This window comes from Calonectris borealis, chromosome 6 (assembly GCF_964195595.1).
Source record: "Calonectris borealis chromosome 6, bCalBor7.hap1.2, whole genome shotgun sequence".
Taxonomy (NCBI): Eukaryota; Metazoa; Chordata; class Aves; order Procellariiformes; family Procellariidae; genus Calonectris; species Calonectris borealis.
Genome location: NC_134317.1, coordinates 22915223 through 22933883, shown reverse-complemented (window position 1 = coordinate 22933883; position 18661 = coordinate 22915223). Strand labels below are relative to the sequence as shown.

Genomic DNA, 18661 nt, shown 5'->3' with positions numbered 1-18661 from the left:
GCAGTTTTTTACTACAACTGCTCATTAGAAAGCTGAAGATAATTGTATCCATTATATATGCCCATTCATCTGTATAAAAACATCTCATGCAATACTCAAAAGTGGTGGTGATCTTTTGTCAGTACTACAATTTAGTATTTCAAGTTCATCTGTAGACAGATTCTCAGAGTCTACATCAATGAATAAAATGTGAAAACTTACAGATTTGGTGGTAACCTTACACGTCGCAATTTGTATCTTTCTGACATTTGCAAACCTCTTTGTCTTCTTAGACACTGTGAAATTAATGAGTTATGTCAAATGCATATCATGTTCTCAGTGACAGAAACAGTAAAATGTTCTTTATGTAATATGAAAAGAATGTCACTAAACAACTGCTTAGATTGTGAAAAAATTTGATCTGCATTCAGAGAAGTTAAATATAAATGGAGCACTTAAAACCTATATAATCTAGATGATCTATTAATTGAATAACTCTGAATGTAGACTTATCAATATGAAATTCAGCTTGCGAGGCTGTGTTTAAATCGAGTACAAAAAATTAAGTTTATCAAGACTAAAAATTATATTTGTATTGTATTTGCAAAGTCATCGCTAAAATAAAAGTTACATTCTGATGATAAATGTGACCATAAATCCTGTAACTTCACATTTTGACTTTAGTACTTCCTGAATTTCTTAATTCTTTAATTCCCTCCAGCTCAAGAATGAGTAATTAATTCAAAGAACCATAATAGCTAATCATTGGTTAAATAAATTTAAAAGAAGAATGTCTATTCCTGGAGATACCATTGCTCATTTTAATTAAAATTACCATTTTGTGATGTAACGTAAATAAAGTTTATTGTATCCTTCTGCTCCAAGAACTTACTAACTCTTCTATCTACCCACCTACCCTATCAGTCAAGGTTTAAACTGCCAAGAAAATTATTTGCAGCATGTGAGATAATTGTAATGAATGTGGTTTTTTTATTAATTTTAACATACAGCCTGTGTTATTTTATGAACGAATTCTGAAGCACTATATGTCTAAAATGGTGGTGGATACAAACTGTTATCCTAAGAGAGCAATGTCATCTATGCTGTAGCTATCCAAAAAAAAAAAAAAGCTTCCTGAACATTCATGGGCAACGAATAGAGTGAAGTCTTCAAAATTATGTTATTTCTCTTCAAAACTATGTTATTTCAACATAGAAATAAACACAGGTAAAGTATATTGTTTATAGGACCCAATCCTCCAGCAACTGATGTGGTTATTTACATGGCCTTATAGGAATGGTAAGCCCTATTAATATGCACATAAAAATAAACAGATGATTAATTTTCTCACATTATGAGCAGAGCAGCCAAGTTCTTCATGGACAATTACAGTAGTACAGGTAAATAGGCATACACAGAATTTTACTGACCTTTTAAAAGTATATATGTGCTGTGTGTATCTCAGAAGATACCAAATACAAAATTAGGCTGCTGCCAGAGATGGCTTGGCTGAAATTGTGTCTCGTCTGTATTTTTTTAAAACAGATCTAACTCAGATTAGCTATCTCATTGTAAAAATCCTTATGAGGACAACATATGACAGTCTTCATCTCAAGTCAAGGTTAACAATGCTGGGAATAGAAACATAAATTCACCAAGCTAAGAACTATCTTGATCCTCTCTCCATTCAGATTTTGTAAATAATGCATCTGACTTTAAAATGCTGCTGCAAAATCATATCTCTTGAGGCAGTAGAATCATAGTTAAAAAGACAAAATTCATTTCTGAAAAATATATGATTACTATTTTAACAGTTTAAAGAGTTACTTACAAGAGTACATTGAAACTTCCAGCTCAGGCATGTTGTAAATCACTATAATACGTGAGAGAACACTTATAACAAAAATGCCTCTTGAGACAGTGGCATTTCAAGAGATGAGAATGGGAGATGAAAAAAGCTACAATGACCAGGTTTGGCAATCCTGGCATAAATAAAACTATTGTATAAACAGAACTGAAGTCAAAACTATGCTTAGCCAAAGCTGCACACTTGGTTTTTGTCAGTACACAGGTCTGGCCCACAACTTGAACCAGATAAGCTTGTTATGCAAATGATGTCAGCCATCAGGAAGGAGGTAGATAATGAAATTACTCGAAAGCTAACCACTCATCACAAGGGTGACAGAAACATCAGGCAAGGTCCTAACATATGGATAAAAGGCAGTATGGAATTTATACAATCACTGCTTTTAATTTTTCATAACTAAGCTGTCACAAGGTGGGCATCAACAAATGCATAACTAACACATATAAATGAGCCAATTATCAGTAATGGCTAAAAGGTTTGCAGTTGTATGATCCAATGTTTTTGTTTTTTTTTTCCTAGAAAATCCACTAATGTAAATCCAAGCCTCCAAAAAAATATCTTGTAACCTCTGCATCATAACAACTTTACTAACACATGCCCAAGAACAAAGCAATGTCACAGAGAATTCCATTTCAGTGTTCTCTTAAAGGTAGCTATAAAACCAGCGTATTTATTACAATTGTTGCATTTCTCTGTGTTAAGAGATTGCATATGAGCATACTTCCTTACTTCATTGTGCGAATTACTGTAAAAATGAAAAGCAAGATTTGAGAACCTGCAGATGTTGCTGGTGAGAGGAAGTAATTAAGTAAAAGTAATTAAAAATCAATGTGATTAAAAATATACAATTTGAAGATATCAAAAACCCAAAGGACAAGATTAAAAACAAGTATAGTCATAACTATAATGTCTGACTTCTTTTATGAACAATGCATGCTGAACTAAAGGACTGAACAAATGTTAAGAAATGTTAAACTTAGTTTTTTGTATTGTTCTCAAGCTCAGCAGGGATTTCTAAAAAGGAAGCCACCAAGAAAGAAAAACCTGTATAACAATGCTGAAGGTTAATGCACAATGTTTCTGAGAGTAATGTAATCTTATTTACCAGGTACACTGACTCTCTAAAGCACAAGTGGAATATAACCCACCAGTGCTAGACTCCTCCAGAATATAGGCTACAGTCCATAAATATTGTAAAAACAATGCTTCTCTATAATAGAATGGAATTCATCCACCACCCAGTGACTTTTGTAATTAAACACTAATTCCACCATAGAACACAATGTACACTGCTGTGTAAACAAGGACATGCATTATGAAGAAACAGAACTTGGGTCAATCTGCTCTAGAGGAATGTACTTCTACTACCTACACTGGAAGAGATTTTGAGTTACATTGCAGTAACGATAGTAATGGTCTTCCTCTGTAAGCCAACCATTACAGTGTACCTCACCTTCCTGCCTGATTAAAGATCAGCATAGTAAATACAAATATTTTTCATGGATTATTAATAAAATTTGCATTAGTCTTTCTATTTTTAACTTCTCCTAAAATGGGAAGACACTACTACACAACTGACTGAAAAAGGTATCAGGTAGGGATATTGTACTCCACGAGTAACTAGATACATTAAGGAACAGAACAGATTCAAAATGCAGATGTGCATATTTTCAAACCTATCTTGAAAAGTCAATACTGAGGAGTGGTGTTCAAAGTATTTGCTTATTTGAACAGTGTAAAATTCCTGAGAGTTTGATAATATTACTCCCCATGTTACACAGTTTAGGCTGTAATAGGTCACAATGAAATCCTGAAGAACCCTAAAAATCACTCATAAAAGTTGCTGTAAGATTTTTTAATATAATGCTAGCAACTACTAAATTGTGATTTCTTAGTTTCACTGTAAAAAGAAAAAAGTAAAGCAAAAGCATATTTTAGTTCAGTGACTGCCACATCCAGTACCAGTTGGTGACATCTAGGTAACATATTACACTCTTGGTACATCTAGTGCTGAATTACATATATTGGGTATACAACCTGCTGAATATTAGTAAAGTGGAAAAAGGCAACTGTTTTCTTTTTTGTCTTTCAAATTCCTACATTAAATTGACCAGCAGCCATTTTCACTGCCCCTTTTTTCTCCTTGACACAAAATTACACTGCAAAACCATCATGGAAATCAGGTATATTTATCAACCTGTCCCAGGTCCATCAAAGTCAAGAAGCAAATGAACTAAGGAGTTCAGAGAAGCTGTGAAGCAAATTACATGAGAAGATCAAACTGTGCTGTATAGCTTTCAAAAAGTGAAGCATGGTCTAGAGTCTATGAAAAGAAAACTGAACTTAAAAACCTGCAAAAGCAACAACTCCATAAAACAAATTCTGTTTTTAGATTGACACATGTAGGCCTTGCTGAATAAGCTGTTTTTAAAAGAAAATAAAACTCACTGTGAAATGAAATGGTTGAATCCTCTGCACCATTTTTCAGGATGTAGCAAAGTAGGAGGAGGATTTCTGAAAAAATACAAGGTTTTGGGGTTTAAAATGTTAATGTTTACTGGAATTATCTCACAAATAGTCAACAAAGATGATACTGGTTCCACTAGGGAGAAAATGATGACCGAGAAAGTAATGTTCAAATTGTCTGTGTCCCTTTCAGATGCCTGTTGGGCTTTTCTTGCTGCTTCTTATTCACTGACAGTTCTCCTCTTTTCATGTCCTTCTCCTTTTATGTCAATACCTTTGAAGCTGGTAGTCAGTATAGCTGACAGTGCACTTCCCAACATTTCTCTTTCAATTCAGCCTGACTCAGGAAGGATTAACTGAAACTGCAATATTAACCTAGCCATCACACCACTTTAGGTCTTTACCCCAGATCACTGACTCTGACCAAAACTTTTTAAAGTATGGATATCTTCATCATAAGGACTACCAAACTGTCAACAATCTGTAGGATTTTCAGTCCAGCTTTCAATCTGTATTCAGTTTGGATGACACTGTAAACTCTAAAACTATTAAAAACAGATGTTATTTTTAAAGTGACATTTAGCAGACAGTATTTTTACATTACATAGTAAGACGGCCTTCCATAAGAATAATCTTTTAAACTCTGATGTGTTCCATGTTAGTTGGCATATAATTACTTTCCTTTCTGATTGTTACTCTTATAGTTAAATTACATAAACATACAGAGCAAGGCCTACAGATCATATTAAGTGGACCAAAATTTAAGCAGCTCAAATTTAAGTGGACCAACCTATAGCAGGAAGTTCATGAATCACATATTATATTATATTATACTATATTATCTTCCAGAGGTTTCTTCTGCAACTTAAGATTTGATAAGTACTGAAGTCTATTAAACTTTTTAAGATTAAACTTGTGTTTTATGAAACCTTAATGATTTGTGTTTTGCTGCATTTGAGGGCTCAATGAAAAAGGTCACATATTACCGAACTGGCAGAAAAAAAAAATCACAATAAGACTTATTCTACAACAGAAACACTCACTAATATGCTGGATTGTATCATGAATCACCTCGTTTATACCAGGGCCACATTCCACAGCATGACACTGCTTGGAAACATCTCACAAAACAAAAAGGCAAACAGCATAAACAACGTAAATTAGTGCTGATCTGCTTAGCAGTCTTGAATTTTTCACGCATATTCATTCAAAGAGTAGTTCCATTTAACAATTACCCTTAAAAATCCAAACAAAATGGTTTTAAAAAAAAATCACAATGTGGCTTCATAATAGATGGACCATTTTTGTTCATCTGTATCTATTCAAAACAAATGCAGCCATCTAATTTCACTGCAGGCTGACATGTTTTCTGAGATTAATATGTTATTACTTTTTTCATTACAGAAGATTCAGGGAACACAGTTTTTTTCATGAAGTGAAGAAATCCACAATGTTTGAGATGTGCATCACATCAAATTTATCATTAGGAAAAAAAAAAAAGATTGGTTATTTTCAATGACAATAACATTTCAGGGTTGTCTTCCATTTATCAGGCTCATATGTTCATGCACATCACAGAATCTGATTTTTTACAAGCATAAAAAAACCACAGGAAAGTATTTCTAGAGATACTCCCAGAAAAAAAACCTGTATCAAAGAAAGGTAAACTTTAAAAACCTGTTTCTCCATAATGAAAATGGTTATCAGTCCACATACATCCCACACGCATGAAAACTGCAAACAGCCTTAAGGGACAGCCAGATGGGGTTAGTATATATTTTTAGTCTTTATTTTGCAGGAATGGTACTCTATCTGACAATTTGGATTCTGATAAGACCAACTTTTATTGTACTGTGAAGTACAGTGTATTTCTTTTTCAAATGATACCTGCACTGTCTACTGAATATTTGCTGTGAAATTTTGAATTTCACCACAAAGTAATTTGCTTTTTCAAAAAAGCTCAGTTACTATTCATGAAATACGTAGTTTTGTCTTTTCTGTTCGCAGTGTTCTTAAAGGCTTTCCATGGTGGTAACAACGGTGCTTACAAAAAGCATATGGTTTGGAGGCTCTATTAATAATCTCAAAAGGAACTTTTTGAAAATAGACACAGAGATACTTACATTAGTTGCAGATGTTATGATGGAAACAGGTAGGATTTCATCATGGATGAACAGACCAGCAGAGCAGATGTCATTCAGGAAATACATTTAGTCATTTGCGGATTAATGATTAATGGAGAAAGCCATGTTTTTAATCTCACGGAACATGTTTTGTCCAACAAATTACTAAGCTACTAAGCTCTCACTGATAGCTACTCTCTTAGAGGTGGCAGAGCATGCCATATACCAAATCAACACAACCAAGGAATCTATAACTTTTGCATTTGTTGACAGAAGATACTATGTTATTCTTAGTACCCTTGTAGTAAAAACATAGAACTAATGGTCCTCTGTCCTTAAGTCACTAAATTGATGCTTCAGGTACCCCATCTATAAAATTGAGCTGATAAACATGACCAAAACCTTAATTCATTAGCATCTGTAAAGTACATCGGTTCCCCTTGATGAAAGACGTTACTTAACTACAAAGTACAAAATCAGCTCACCCTTTTCTGGTGTCATGTCCATAAAGAATTTCCAGAAATTGGCATAAGAGGGTCAGATTCCTACCTTCACTTTACCTAAGACACCACAAACTGTTTCATGGTGACAGCAGAAAACACCATTGCTTCCATGGCCCCTCCAGAGGTGAATTTCTGCAGTAAGGACTCAAACTCAAGTTCTAGGATAACACAAAAAGCCAGATATGCAAGGGTAACTCACTTTAAGCTTTTTTGTGAGCACACTAAGTCTTTTGCAGTTTGAAATTAATAATCCATTAAGATACCTGCAATTCATATCACATTAAAGAGAAAAGGTAAACCAACTCACATACGTTATCAGATGCTAAACCACAGAGAAGCAACACTTGCCTCACCACTTCAGCTCAAAGATCAAACTAGGGCCATTTGTGATTCCAGACTATATTAAATCCAACACATGGAGTTCTATGGCTTTTGTATACTTGCATCAGCCAACATCACTGCATTTCACCAACATCTGGCTGTTTCTGCAATACTTGGAACACATTCATAGAAAAACTAAAAAGCTACCTCTTGTTAACTTGCTGATGTAAACTTATTCTACTCCTTTCAGTTAAAATTAGAATGCTCTGCATGCAACATTTCAATCATCCTTGCCACATATACAAGAAGCTGAAAGACAATATAGTCTTATTTTCTACTATAAGTGATGGAAATTGTGAGAAATAGATATGAGTATTATTGCAAAAAGCAGGTATGGGCTTGTCTTTTGAAAATGTCCTCTTTTGATACAAGATGAGTAATCAACCGTTTATGTCCCAACTTTGTGTCTTTTTTTTTTCCTTTAGTTCTTTCTATAATTCATAATTAGTCACAGAACTACATGCTTTATTTCCTTAGACAGATGCATTGCTCTTGTGAGGAGTTTTTCTAGCCTTGTATTCAGTGCTTTCCATGGTCATACTGATGCTGTTTTTCACTGGGAGTTTTGCTTCAGTGAGGACTGCAGGACTGAGCCTGTACAAGACACCCCATACAGGAGCACAATGTTCCTTAGAACATGAAGACATTAGCAAGCTTATCAAGCAAGAACTGCTGCTGAATTCTGAATGATACACACACAGTTATGTGCTGGAAATATTTTAATCTGTCAAGCTTTATGTGTTCCCTGTCATTCAGCCTGCCTCCAAAGTCACAGCTGGTAAAACAAAATCAGTCATTTTACCACAATAAGGCCAATGATGCAGCTCAGCGAGCACCATTCGTCCTTTATGTTAAACTGTGAGCCTAATTACAGATCACTGATAAAAGATATTTGTTGGCAATGAGAAAACAAATATTTTCATCTTAAAATACTTCTATGACAAATTTTAAAAAATTGAAAATGCATACTATTTTTTAAACTATTTCAGTAAACGTAGCCATATATTTTATAAACAGAAATCAGGACAGGCCCTCCAATGACCAAATTACATCATCAACCTACCACATTGTTTCTAATAAGAAATTAGCAGATGAACATCCAACACCTGTCACCGTGAACAGGCCCTGGCAATCACACCCCCGTACATGCATGTTGTGAATTATTTTTCTAGCAGACTGAAGAGACAATAGTTCTGTTGACAGTTGCCTAGGTTTATACATAGACATTTTTTACATGGAATTAAACCATTCATGCATATTTCAAAAAACTAAGTGAAACAGCCATAGAAAAAGCACAGTCAACCATGCATAATAATGAGATTTTCTTACAAAAGGTTACGTAAAACAAATGGTTTCTATTAAAATACGTGAATAATTGACATTAATTAATACCTGGTAAATTCTCATACAAGCTTAAAGTCCTGCCACTCCAGAGCATCCCCACCTTGGGTAATCCTCCAAAAATAACCAGGCAATTCTTGACAGGGCTCAGAGGATTTCCTAATGCACTCAGTTTGTGGCCCATTCTGAATGAAAAATTCAGATCCAAAACACACTTCCATTCATCTGTCCTACTAAAGGCTACTCAAGTTTGACTGACTTCCAGTAATACATTTCACCAAAGTCCACTCAGCAGGAAGTAGGGTACTGTATTCAGCTCTGTAAGTTTAAGATAAAAACTGTAGAGTGGAGAATCAGCACAAAATCCTTTACGTATATGGAGGCACGCCTTTGAAGTTGCTTTTTAGGTCAGTGGAAAGCTGGCATCAATTTGAATGCTGCTGCATGAAGCCTCCATGGTTGGGAACCACAGGTAACACATTGCCTCAAGAGACCAGAAGATCAGAGAAAATACAGGATCGACAACAAAATTGGAAGCAATGTCAGAAGCATGGGATCTGGGCAAAATGGCTCCAGGCCTAAAGCAATTGTCTGCCCAATGAGTTGATCTAGGGGGCTCCAAAGGCAATTGAACATCCTTTCTCAAAACGCCTAGAATTGTGCAAGTCTTAACCATACTGGGCACCAATCTCCCTTAAGTCTTCTTAACCAGATCTATAAGCAAGGCATTCCTGTGCCTATCCAGCCTAGAAGTCATGAACCGTATGTTGAGACCATATGTACCAAATCACAGTATATGAGACAGCTGGAAAAGGCAGTAACTCCTCACATCATCTTTAGCTTCTTAGGGCTCAGCATAGTTACATTAACCTTTCTCAGGCAAGGGAACAGACTAATGCCAGATCATAGTACTCTAACTATACAATTAAGGGGCACCGGCAAAATTACCCTTATTCTGTGAGAACGAAGGGTACGGTACATCCTAGGAAAATTCACTCTCCAGACACCTTCTCACTGCAACTGATTCACTTCTAAATAGTTTCTCCTTTTCTACTCCCCCTCCCTTTTCTCTGAAAGGACTGTTTTCCTTGTGTAAATATCTATCAAAACTGTTAACATGTAACTTCAATTTCTTATCTTCTAGAATATCAAAGGCATATATCTATTCAAATAATGTGTAAGTGCCTTAATTATAACAAGGATATGCTGTTTTAAACCAAGATCAAAACTTACCGAGGGAGAAGAATCGACTAAGGGGAAGCAGAACACAAGACATTACCACCTCATTGCTGAAACAAAAATATTCTTCTTGCTTAAGTATTTTATTACCTTTTAATTACAGAGACAGAGTTATCTGATATTTCCCTCTTTACTGGAATGGATGCTCTTTATTTTCCATAGGCCATACACAGTTACAGAAGTCTGGACTGAATCTAACAGCATATGATAAATTTATATTGAGTTGAAACTTAAACAGGCAAATATAACTAACAGATCCTAATTACTTGAAAGGGTCGAGGGTACCAATCCACCTTTTAAGCTTTTTTTTATAATACAGGGTCCTGATCTAGTAAAATACAAATTGGATATCTGTTTTCACTCTTTCTCAGAAAAGAATGATGGCTATATGTCTTATAACACATAAATACACATTTGCCCCCTTTTGCTTGTGATTTTACATGACTATTTATTTATTTGGCTGCCACTAAGTAGGTGACTTAGCAGATTAACAATGAGATACGGGCTCACCTGCAAAACAAATGCAAATCCACAAATGAACAAAATATCAACTACCTCTTTAAAATACACTTAAATCAAGATTTATTCACAAGTCTCTAGCTTAGAATATCTCCTCAGCCAGCATAATAATGAGCAAAAATAAATGGTAAAAGGTAGTCAGTTCCAGAATTACGCACAAATCCCCTTTTGATTTTCAAGATTCACATTATGCATCGCCAAAAGAAAAGCGCTTCAGGAAGAATAAAAAAGGCTGTCAAAAGAAACCTTCTAAGAAACCTCCTTCACACGAACAATCCTGTGTTTCAAAATGGTATATATCTGATAAATTAAAAGTCACCTTTGAAGTAATGAGTACGGACAGAAATAATGTGCTAAGCACATTAAATTATTTTGCAGGTAAACTAATAAACTTCAGAAAATGTATTAAAACCAATCTCAATTATATAATTCTCTAGTTCATACAGACAGAAAGAAAATGAATGAAAAATTACTGCAAAGTGTTCTGCCTGGGAACATCTGGAATATCTTTGACTTTTTCCCTTGAACATTGCAATTCAGAGGTCACCGGTTTCAGTCAGGTTTGGCAGCTGCAAGGTTTCATTAGCCTTTTTCGGGACTTGACAAGGCATCATTTATTTCTGTCATTTACTCTTCAGTTTCCAGTTTCAGTTTCTGGCTTCATTGAGACAGAAACAAGTATTTTATTTAAGAAATATTTTTGGATGGAGGTGAAAACATACAGCTTTGCATTCCAGTGGTCAAGCTTCAAAACAAATATTTAGTATAATTGAATTATAATCATGCTTTGCCATCTCATTTATTCACAAGTTTCAGAGAGCTAAAGAGGCACTAGCAAATTAACAGCTATTGAAACAGAGGAAGTAATAGTATAGATTTTCATTTATAACCAGTTCACATCTTTACTGCAATGTAGTATTTTGCTTTTCTATTAAAACCATTACTCTGTGAATTTGTAAAGCAGGAGAATGTCAGTTGCCAAAGAAATAAAAATGGGACAGTAATACTTCCGTGCCTGACTGAAATACATATGGTGTTGTCTAGACACTACGCTTTTGTAGCTGGAATATTAAAATACTGCAATTACACCACATATTTGTAGAGTCGTATGGGAAGGTAAAATATCTGTTAAAATCTGAAAGTGAAAATCCCACGGATAAATTTCTAATGGCAAGTCCCAAATTGTACGTGTTTCAAACTCCTACTGTACATCAGCCAGTTTAAGAGGCCTGAGTAGGCCACCTGCCTGAAGGCACTGCCCAGTGGAGCAGATTCACTCTTGGAAAGCTAAAAGTTGGCTCAACGAGAGGAAGACTTAGAGGGATGCCACAAACTCTTTCTTCTAGGAAGCGGAGGAAGATTGCCAAGGGAAGAACTAGACAATTTGGAGTCTGACACAGAACCTGGTCCCACAGTTCTGTGCTCCTGCTGAGACCTGCCTCTGCCCAGGACACACAGCAGGAAAGGCCCTGTCATACCACGGTCAGTCTGCCAACAGGCTTCATATTTCCTGGACACACAAGGTGACATAGGGTACCTGTGATTTTCCAACTGGCTGAGACATGCTTTTTGGGGCCCTTCTTTCCATCAAGAGTAAAATGTTTTCACTACATTACTCCCATGAAAAGGGGGACTTACTTCACAGAACCACAGAAGCGGTTTTGCCACTTGTGCTGCTCCTTTACCTTCGTTTCTTTGTCTGACTAATTTAGCTCTTATCTTCAAAGAGGAAGACACCTTCTTATCCTTCCACTTCACGGAGGGGAGCCTCTTCTTAGTTGAAATACAAATACAGAAATACAAATAAACCTAACAGTGACCCCATAAAGAAGTTTATTACCATATGCTTGATATGGCTGGTACTGAACATGGAATTCAATCATTATGCTTGACAAAAGCAAGCACTTAAACTCTGCATTTTCAACAGGAAACAAGGATTACTCCTTATTTGTACTTTTTTATGACTCAAATCTTACTTACTGTTTTAAGTTTAGCCTGGTTCATAGCATTGTAAGAACTGATATTGTTCTGATAGCCCTACCAGTCTGGTTCAGAAATGAGTACTTATTGAGGGAATACATTAGTTAATGGTGGCATATTTCCAATGGACTATTAGGAAGATCATTATAAAAATTCCGAAGTAATAGACTGAAGAAATGCTGAAGCGTAAAGAAAAGTACAAGACGTGTAAGAGTACAATTTTTTTAAAAAGGAATTATCATTTAAGGTAATATGCCTTCTGAGCATGAGGACTGTATGTGGAATGGAATTTATTGGTTCTCTCTCCTATTCCATCCAATAAGCTTTATTTTAAAAACACTTGAATTTTTGTCTGCTTTTAAAAAAGAATTGTATGACTTAGGAATCCCTGTAGATTATAACTGGAGTGAAGATTAATAAACAAAGCATGATAAATATGAAGAATTTATTCACTAAAGTCCCATGACAGCAATTCAAATAAACCCTCTCTTATGCAGAACTAAATGACAATAATATCAATAAGACCGTATCCCAATAAGCCTGTAAGATGCCAACTTAACACCCATGCATCTCTTGAAACAACTGGGCAGGCTGTGGAAAATACCCTTGGAAAAATATTGACTCACATAAGCTAGGGAATCTGGGAAAGGATGAAGGTAGTTAAATTTAAGGCAAGAAATGCTAACGGTGCAAGTAATGTGTAACAAAGCAATTAGTGATGCAGTGAGAGACAAAAAAACCCTACAAAGCTGAAATATTAAAACATCAAGGAACGTGTGAAAATCAAGAGGGATCTGTCCTGGTTTTGGCTGGGATGGAGTTATTTTTTTTTTATGCAAGATTTAACCAACACCTCATGCTGAACATTCTAGGGTAAGCTTTGCAAAGAAGCATCTCCTGGATAAGTTTACACATCCAGAGAAAAAGAAGAGTTGAAAGGAGCAATGGTAAATGACAGACATAGGACAAAGAAGTGTTCTGAATGTAGGAGGCAACATCTTGGCAAAAGGAAAGACAAGGCAATGCCAAGATTGGGAAAAATATCAAAGGAGTAACAAAGTGAGAAAAGCAACAAGTAAAAATGAGAGACAAAAAGGAAGATGAAGACAAGCAAACCAAAATCCCCAAAGGCAAAAATAGGGTATTATCTCAAAAAAAAAAAAAACAAACCCAATCCCTGCAAGCACCATTCACTAAACATTTAGATAGGACCAAAGAGGACAGAAGTGAGAAAGCAAGAAGGTTAGCGGAGAGATAATTAAGATATTTAAAGTAGGATAGTAATGAAACATGGAAGAAAGAAAAGAGCTGACATAAATCATTCTGTGTGGGTAAGAGCATTGACATTTGGCATGGGGAGATGAAACAGGAAAATAACCAAGGATATAATCTATGAAACTGAAATATAATACAGACCTTTAAAAAAGGTATGTTTTGAAGACAGACTCTGTCTACCACAGAAGGCACACTACCATATGATAGTCTGCATATCCAGGCATGGGTAAAAACTGCAAGGTAGCTGGTGGTGGAGGAATGAACAAAAGGAATACATTAGAATAAAGAAGCAGCTATGAGCAAAGCATGTTGTTAAAACAAAAAGCAAAGCTTCAGGTGAAATTTGAGTGCCCTGAAAATTACTAGATTTTTGCCATTGGGAAAGGATATCATCTTTTGTGGGCTTCAATCAGAACCACAGAATAAACAATGTCTAGAATGCAATGGCAGTAAGCGTTGAGGATACACAAAAGTCTTTTAGCAGTCTTTTTTCTACAGTAAATATTAACATACTGAACAAGAATCTGAATCATAGCACTGTTTTACATTTAAAACATTAGAAAACATTAGCTATTTATGTTCCAAATAAAGTCTGGTGGTATCAACAAGCAAGCACTCTATTTCCTCAACAAATCTGGGAAAAAAATGCATTTGTGTCTTTTTGGAAAGACTGAAATTTTCTGGCACCTAACAACAATAAAACTATACAGTCATGTCTTCCCTGCTTTTTCTGGAGTGCAGAATTCTCACACAGCTCTGTTGAGATCCTCCCAACTGAATAGACCAAGAAGTTAAATCTTCCTCAAAGGGAGCTCTCACAAAGAGCATTTACTATATGTTTGAGTTGGCTGGGCACTATCTGCATCTGTGGAGTCTTTAAAAAGTCGTAATAGGTTCTGCAAGACTTGAATACCCAATATGAGAAACAATGAAATTAAAAAAAAAAAAAGAATCAAACCCCAAACCCAATCAAAACTTTAAAATAAACCAGCTGAGAAGTAAAATATATTTATACCAATAACAATACAGGGTATAATATGGAACACAATTCTTCCTTCCTTCCTGAATTTCCTCTCAGTAATTAATTATGAGGAACTAAGAGGTGATTATGTAAGTGTTGACATGACATGAGCACTCCATTTTAAATAACATATAGAATGGGTAAACATAGAAGAAAATTACACTTTCATCAAGTCAAATCTCTGTTTTTGTTCCAGTGTAAGATGTTTTTTGTTCTTTTTGTTTCCCCAGACAGTTCAAGCAGATGCTGCCTGTAAAAGTCTGATGCGTTTGCATGCTGGCAACAGATCATGGATCATCAACTTGCCCAATAAAGCTATCTTATTGTAATTCAGAACATCCTTACCCAGCACTTGTTCTAATATGTGAACAGTCTGATAAGAGGGAATCTGATATAATCTATTCTGTGAATGAAGAAACCTAGAAGTTACAGTTTGGCTAATTTAACCAAACTAAATTGCATAAAGTCAAATCACTTCAGTCAGCCAGGTAGAAAGATGAAAGCTGTTACTACTATTTTTTTCCTAATGTTCTCAGAGATTGTGGTGCTGGATGCCAAAGTACAGATACCAACTCTCTCAAGAGGAGAAACGTCCCTTTCCCCTGCCCGCCCAAGCTACTGAAGCAAGGTTTGCACAGAAAAAAACGTAAGTGCTCCCTTTCCAAAAGCACAAGAGTAGCATTTGATGTCTTGCCTGGGAGTTTTTCTTGGCCTCACGGCAATGGTGAAAACTTGCACCTCCTGGAGGAACTCTTGAAAGAAGATGCAACACAACTGTAAACTAAATGGCCTTTCATTATCATAAAATAAACCCACTGAAATAATTATTAACTCCCTGAATACTGTAGTTATAAAGATTTATAACCAATGTCCACTCCAATAAATATGTCTTTAAAATTTTTACGAGTTCTAACTTATGATTACACCTGTGATAGGAAAGAAATATAAGACCCTAATTGTTAATAGTAAATGTGTAGATATGCCTAGTGCATTATTACTGCATTAATCATGAGTAATGACTAAATATACTGCATAGAATTTTAACATTAATCAAACTGATAACTGTAACAAGCAAATCAATACCTTTCAAAGCACAGCTCCCTTTCACCAAATATGTTTGCAAATAGTGTGATTACTTGTTATTGCATATTCTGGAAATTACTTCAGAGGGCAAAGCTCATAGGCATTTGGTGACTTTTTATTACAAAAATAAAATAACAAATGTACATTCATTACAGTCCTAAGGATAATTACAATCTTGCTAGAATGTGACTAGTATCTAAAAAGTTCGTCTTTCTTTTTCTTCTGCTTCTATCAGTCAGTGGATTAATTTCTTTACAAGTATGAACATCAATATTCTGAGAAAGGCATCTGTTTTTCAATTACATCCCATGAAAATCTCTGGTACCATGAAATGTATGAGGTGCCTTATTTTCTCTGCAATACCAAACTATGTGAAGGGATTATCTTTTTTCATGCGAAAATCTAATTTAATTTACTTGGCTCAATTCATTATAAGTGATGTGGACTACTGAACTCCAACATTAACCATAGGCTATAAAGTATGTTTTGGAAATCACAGGGCTAATGGCTTGAAATGCAGTTTCACTTCTTCAGGACTGCACTCCAAAGAACAGAATTTTATTATTTTCATTCAAACGTCAAGTTCTAACTTGTATCTATAAGGCACAAGTATAGCAAGTTGCCTGCACACCAACTGCCCTGCAAAATCATAAACTCAATGCACAATAACTCAACAGAACACAAGTGCGTATTTTGCATGTGCAGCAACCTATGGGTAAAGATGTATGCAAAAAAAAAGGAAATATTTGACAAAGTAGACATCAGAGGGAAAATACGCAAGTTTTAGGAATGCAAATTTTATACATGCATTTCTAAGTTGCCAACTGATGTGGTTTTAACCTGAGATAGTGTTCCAGACGTAAACAGAAAAGCAACTTTTTTGCAGCCCCCTCTCTCTAAAATTGAGTCACACAGAGATTGAGTCTCTAAAATACCTCTCTCTAAAATTGAGTCACATAGAGATGAGAGACCTGCAGAAAAAAAAACCCGTCTGGATTAAGCATGAAGATGGATATCATGCTAGACCATTCTTGACTAGCAAAACCGCAAGGTGAGGTAGGCTGACTAAGGATGTTTCATAGCCAGGAAGTCTAAGGGAATCACTCATCCAGTATATTCCGCAGGCAGCACTGATTGCAAGTCTCTTGTGAACCTAGACTTCAATGCAAAGCTTCCCTCAAGGAAGTTAGATGTGGGAACATCATGTGTCCTCAACTGTGGGTGAGTCCCATCCCCAAAAACAACGTAGGGCAATTTGCAGCCTCTACGTGCAGTTGCAATACTTGGTATTTGGAGCCAGCAAAAGGAATTCAATGAGGAATTCAATTTTCCTTCTTTCCAGTATTTAGAGAATTTAACAGAGTAACTAAGGCTTCATTTGCCTGCAGCTGTTTCAGAGAGAGAAAGGAAAAAGAAAAAGAAAAGGGGGAAAAAAGCCCCAACATGAGCTTACACAATTTAAATCCTGAAGGACCATTTTAAAAGGGAAGCAGAATGCAATTTTAACAGACCCTAAATAGTCTGCTTCATGCATGCTTACTTAATACCGAACCAAGACATTCTTAAAATTTCAAGCAGGGAAACCTGCTCTGGTTACCTTGGTGATAAACTAAAGACAAAAATTGCACATAATTGTTGCTGATGTCACTGCTCCCAATTGTTTCCAAGGTTACAGAGTACCTCAAATAATTGTGATGTTTCATTTCTAGACTGTATTGGAAGTCCATTTTCTGTTCTCAGTAAATTGTTTAGTGCTGCAGATAATCTATCTAAACCTTATCTAATAAGGCATCAGCAGCCTCTCAGCAACCTCTGGTAATGATGTAGATTTATACGTTCTTTACTGAGCAATTTGACTCCTAGATTATCTCAATTATTTTTATCCTAAGAATCTATTTCCATAACAAAGTATATTAATCAATCATATAAAAATATCTGAACACCAAATGTCTTACTGCGAAGCAGTATTACATGTGAATTATCTACCTGGAAGGAAGCTGTTCTCTTGGCTGAATGGTGGAAAATTGGCTGTTAACTATTTATAACTGACTGATTTTCCTACCGTCTTCAAACTCATTTTAAATGCAGAGCACAAGTATTTTGCTGCACTAAAAAAATTCAGCCATGCTACATCTTCTCCATCTTCTTGCAACCTCCAGTTTACTGTGCACCGTAGCATGACTCTCCTTCAAAATCAGTAACTACTATATGTAAGGATTACTCTGCTACCCTCACAGTATTACTGCCTCAGGACAACTACAGACAATGCTGTTAACTACTGTGGTTCTCTGAAGAAATGGGGAGCAGTTTTGAAAACCCACTAAAACCAATCTATTTTTAGTCTACAATAATAAAAGCAAGACTTTGTAGCTTAGCTCTATCCCCTAAATCTAAGCCACATTTCAAATCCTCACTTCTGAGGGAGACAACAGTTAGAAGATGTCCGTCTACCACCTCTCCTCCTGCTGGATGTGCCTTTCATCACTTGACTGCTCTCAGACTGCAGGGCTTGACCTTGTCAGCATGAAATTTTCCACTAGAGCAAAACAAAATGGCACTTACTGTATCTTAGCAGTCTGATATTACTTATGCAATGGATTTTGAAAAGTAATAATTTACTTTAGAAACTGGTTGACTAAAACAGTTTATGTGCGTTTAATGCATGAAATGAACTGCATATGGAATCACTAGAAACATCTGTCAGGCATCTCATCTTTACCTAGAGGTGAGAAAGGGTTAGAGTGCAGCACAGAGAATAAAACAGAATATCAGAGGTGATTCTTTTTATAACAGACTACTCAACAACAAGCCACAGAGCATGAATTACTCGCTGAAATTAGGCTCTGAATACATCTGAACAAAGAATGCATCTGCAAAATCAAAT

At 35.7% G+C, this 18661-nt stretch overlaps 1 protein-coding gene across 1 annotated transcript in view; it reads right to left on the bottom strand.

The window, feature by feature from the left end:
- Positions 1-18661, bottom strand: part of MYO3B (myosin IIIB) — a 188341-nt gene that overhangs the window by 135764 nt on the left and 33916 nt on the right. Inside the window, exon 7 of the mRNA XM_075153187.1 lies at positions 4295-4360. Within this exon, the coding sequence (XP_075009288.1) occupies positions 4295-4360 (66 nt within the window). The remainder of the gene's footprint in view (positions 1-4294; positions 4361-18661) is intronic.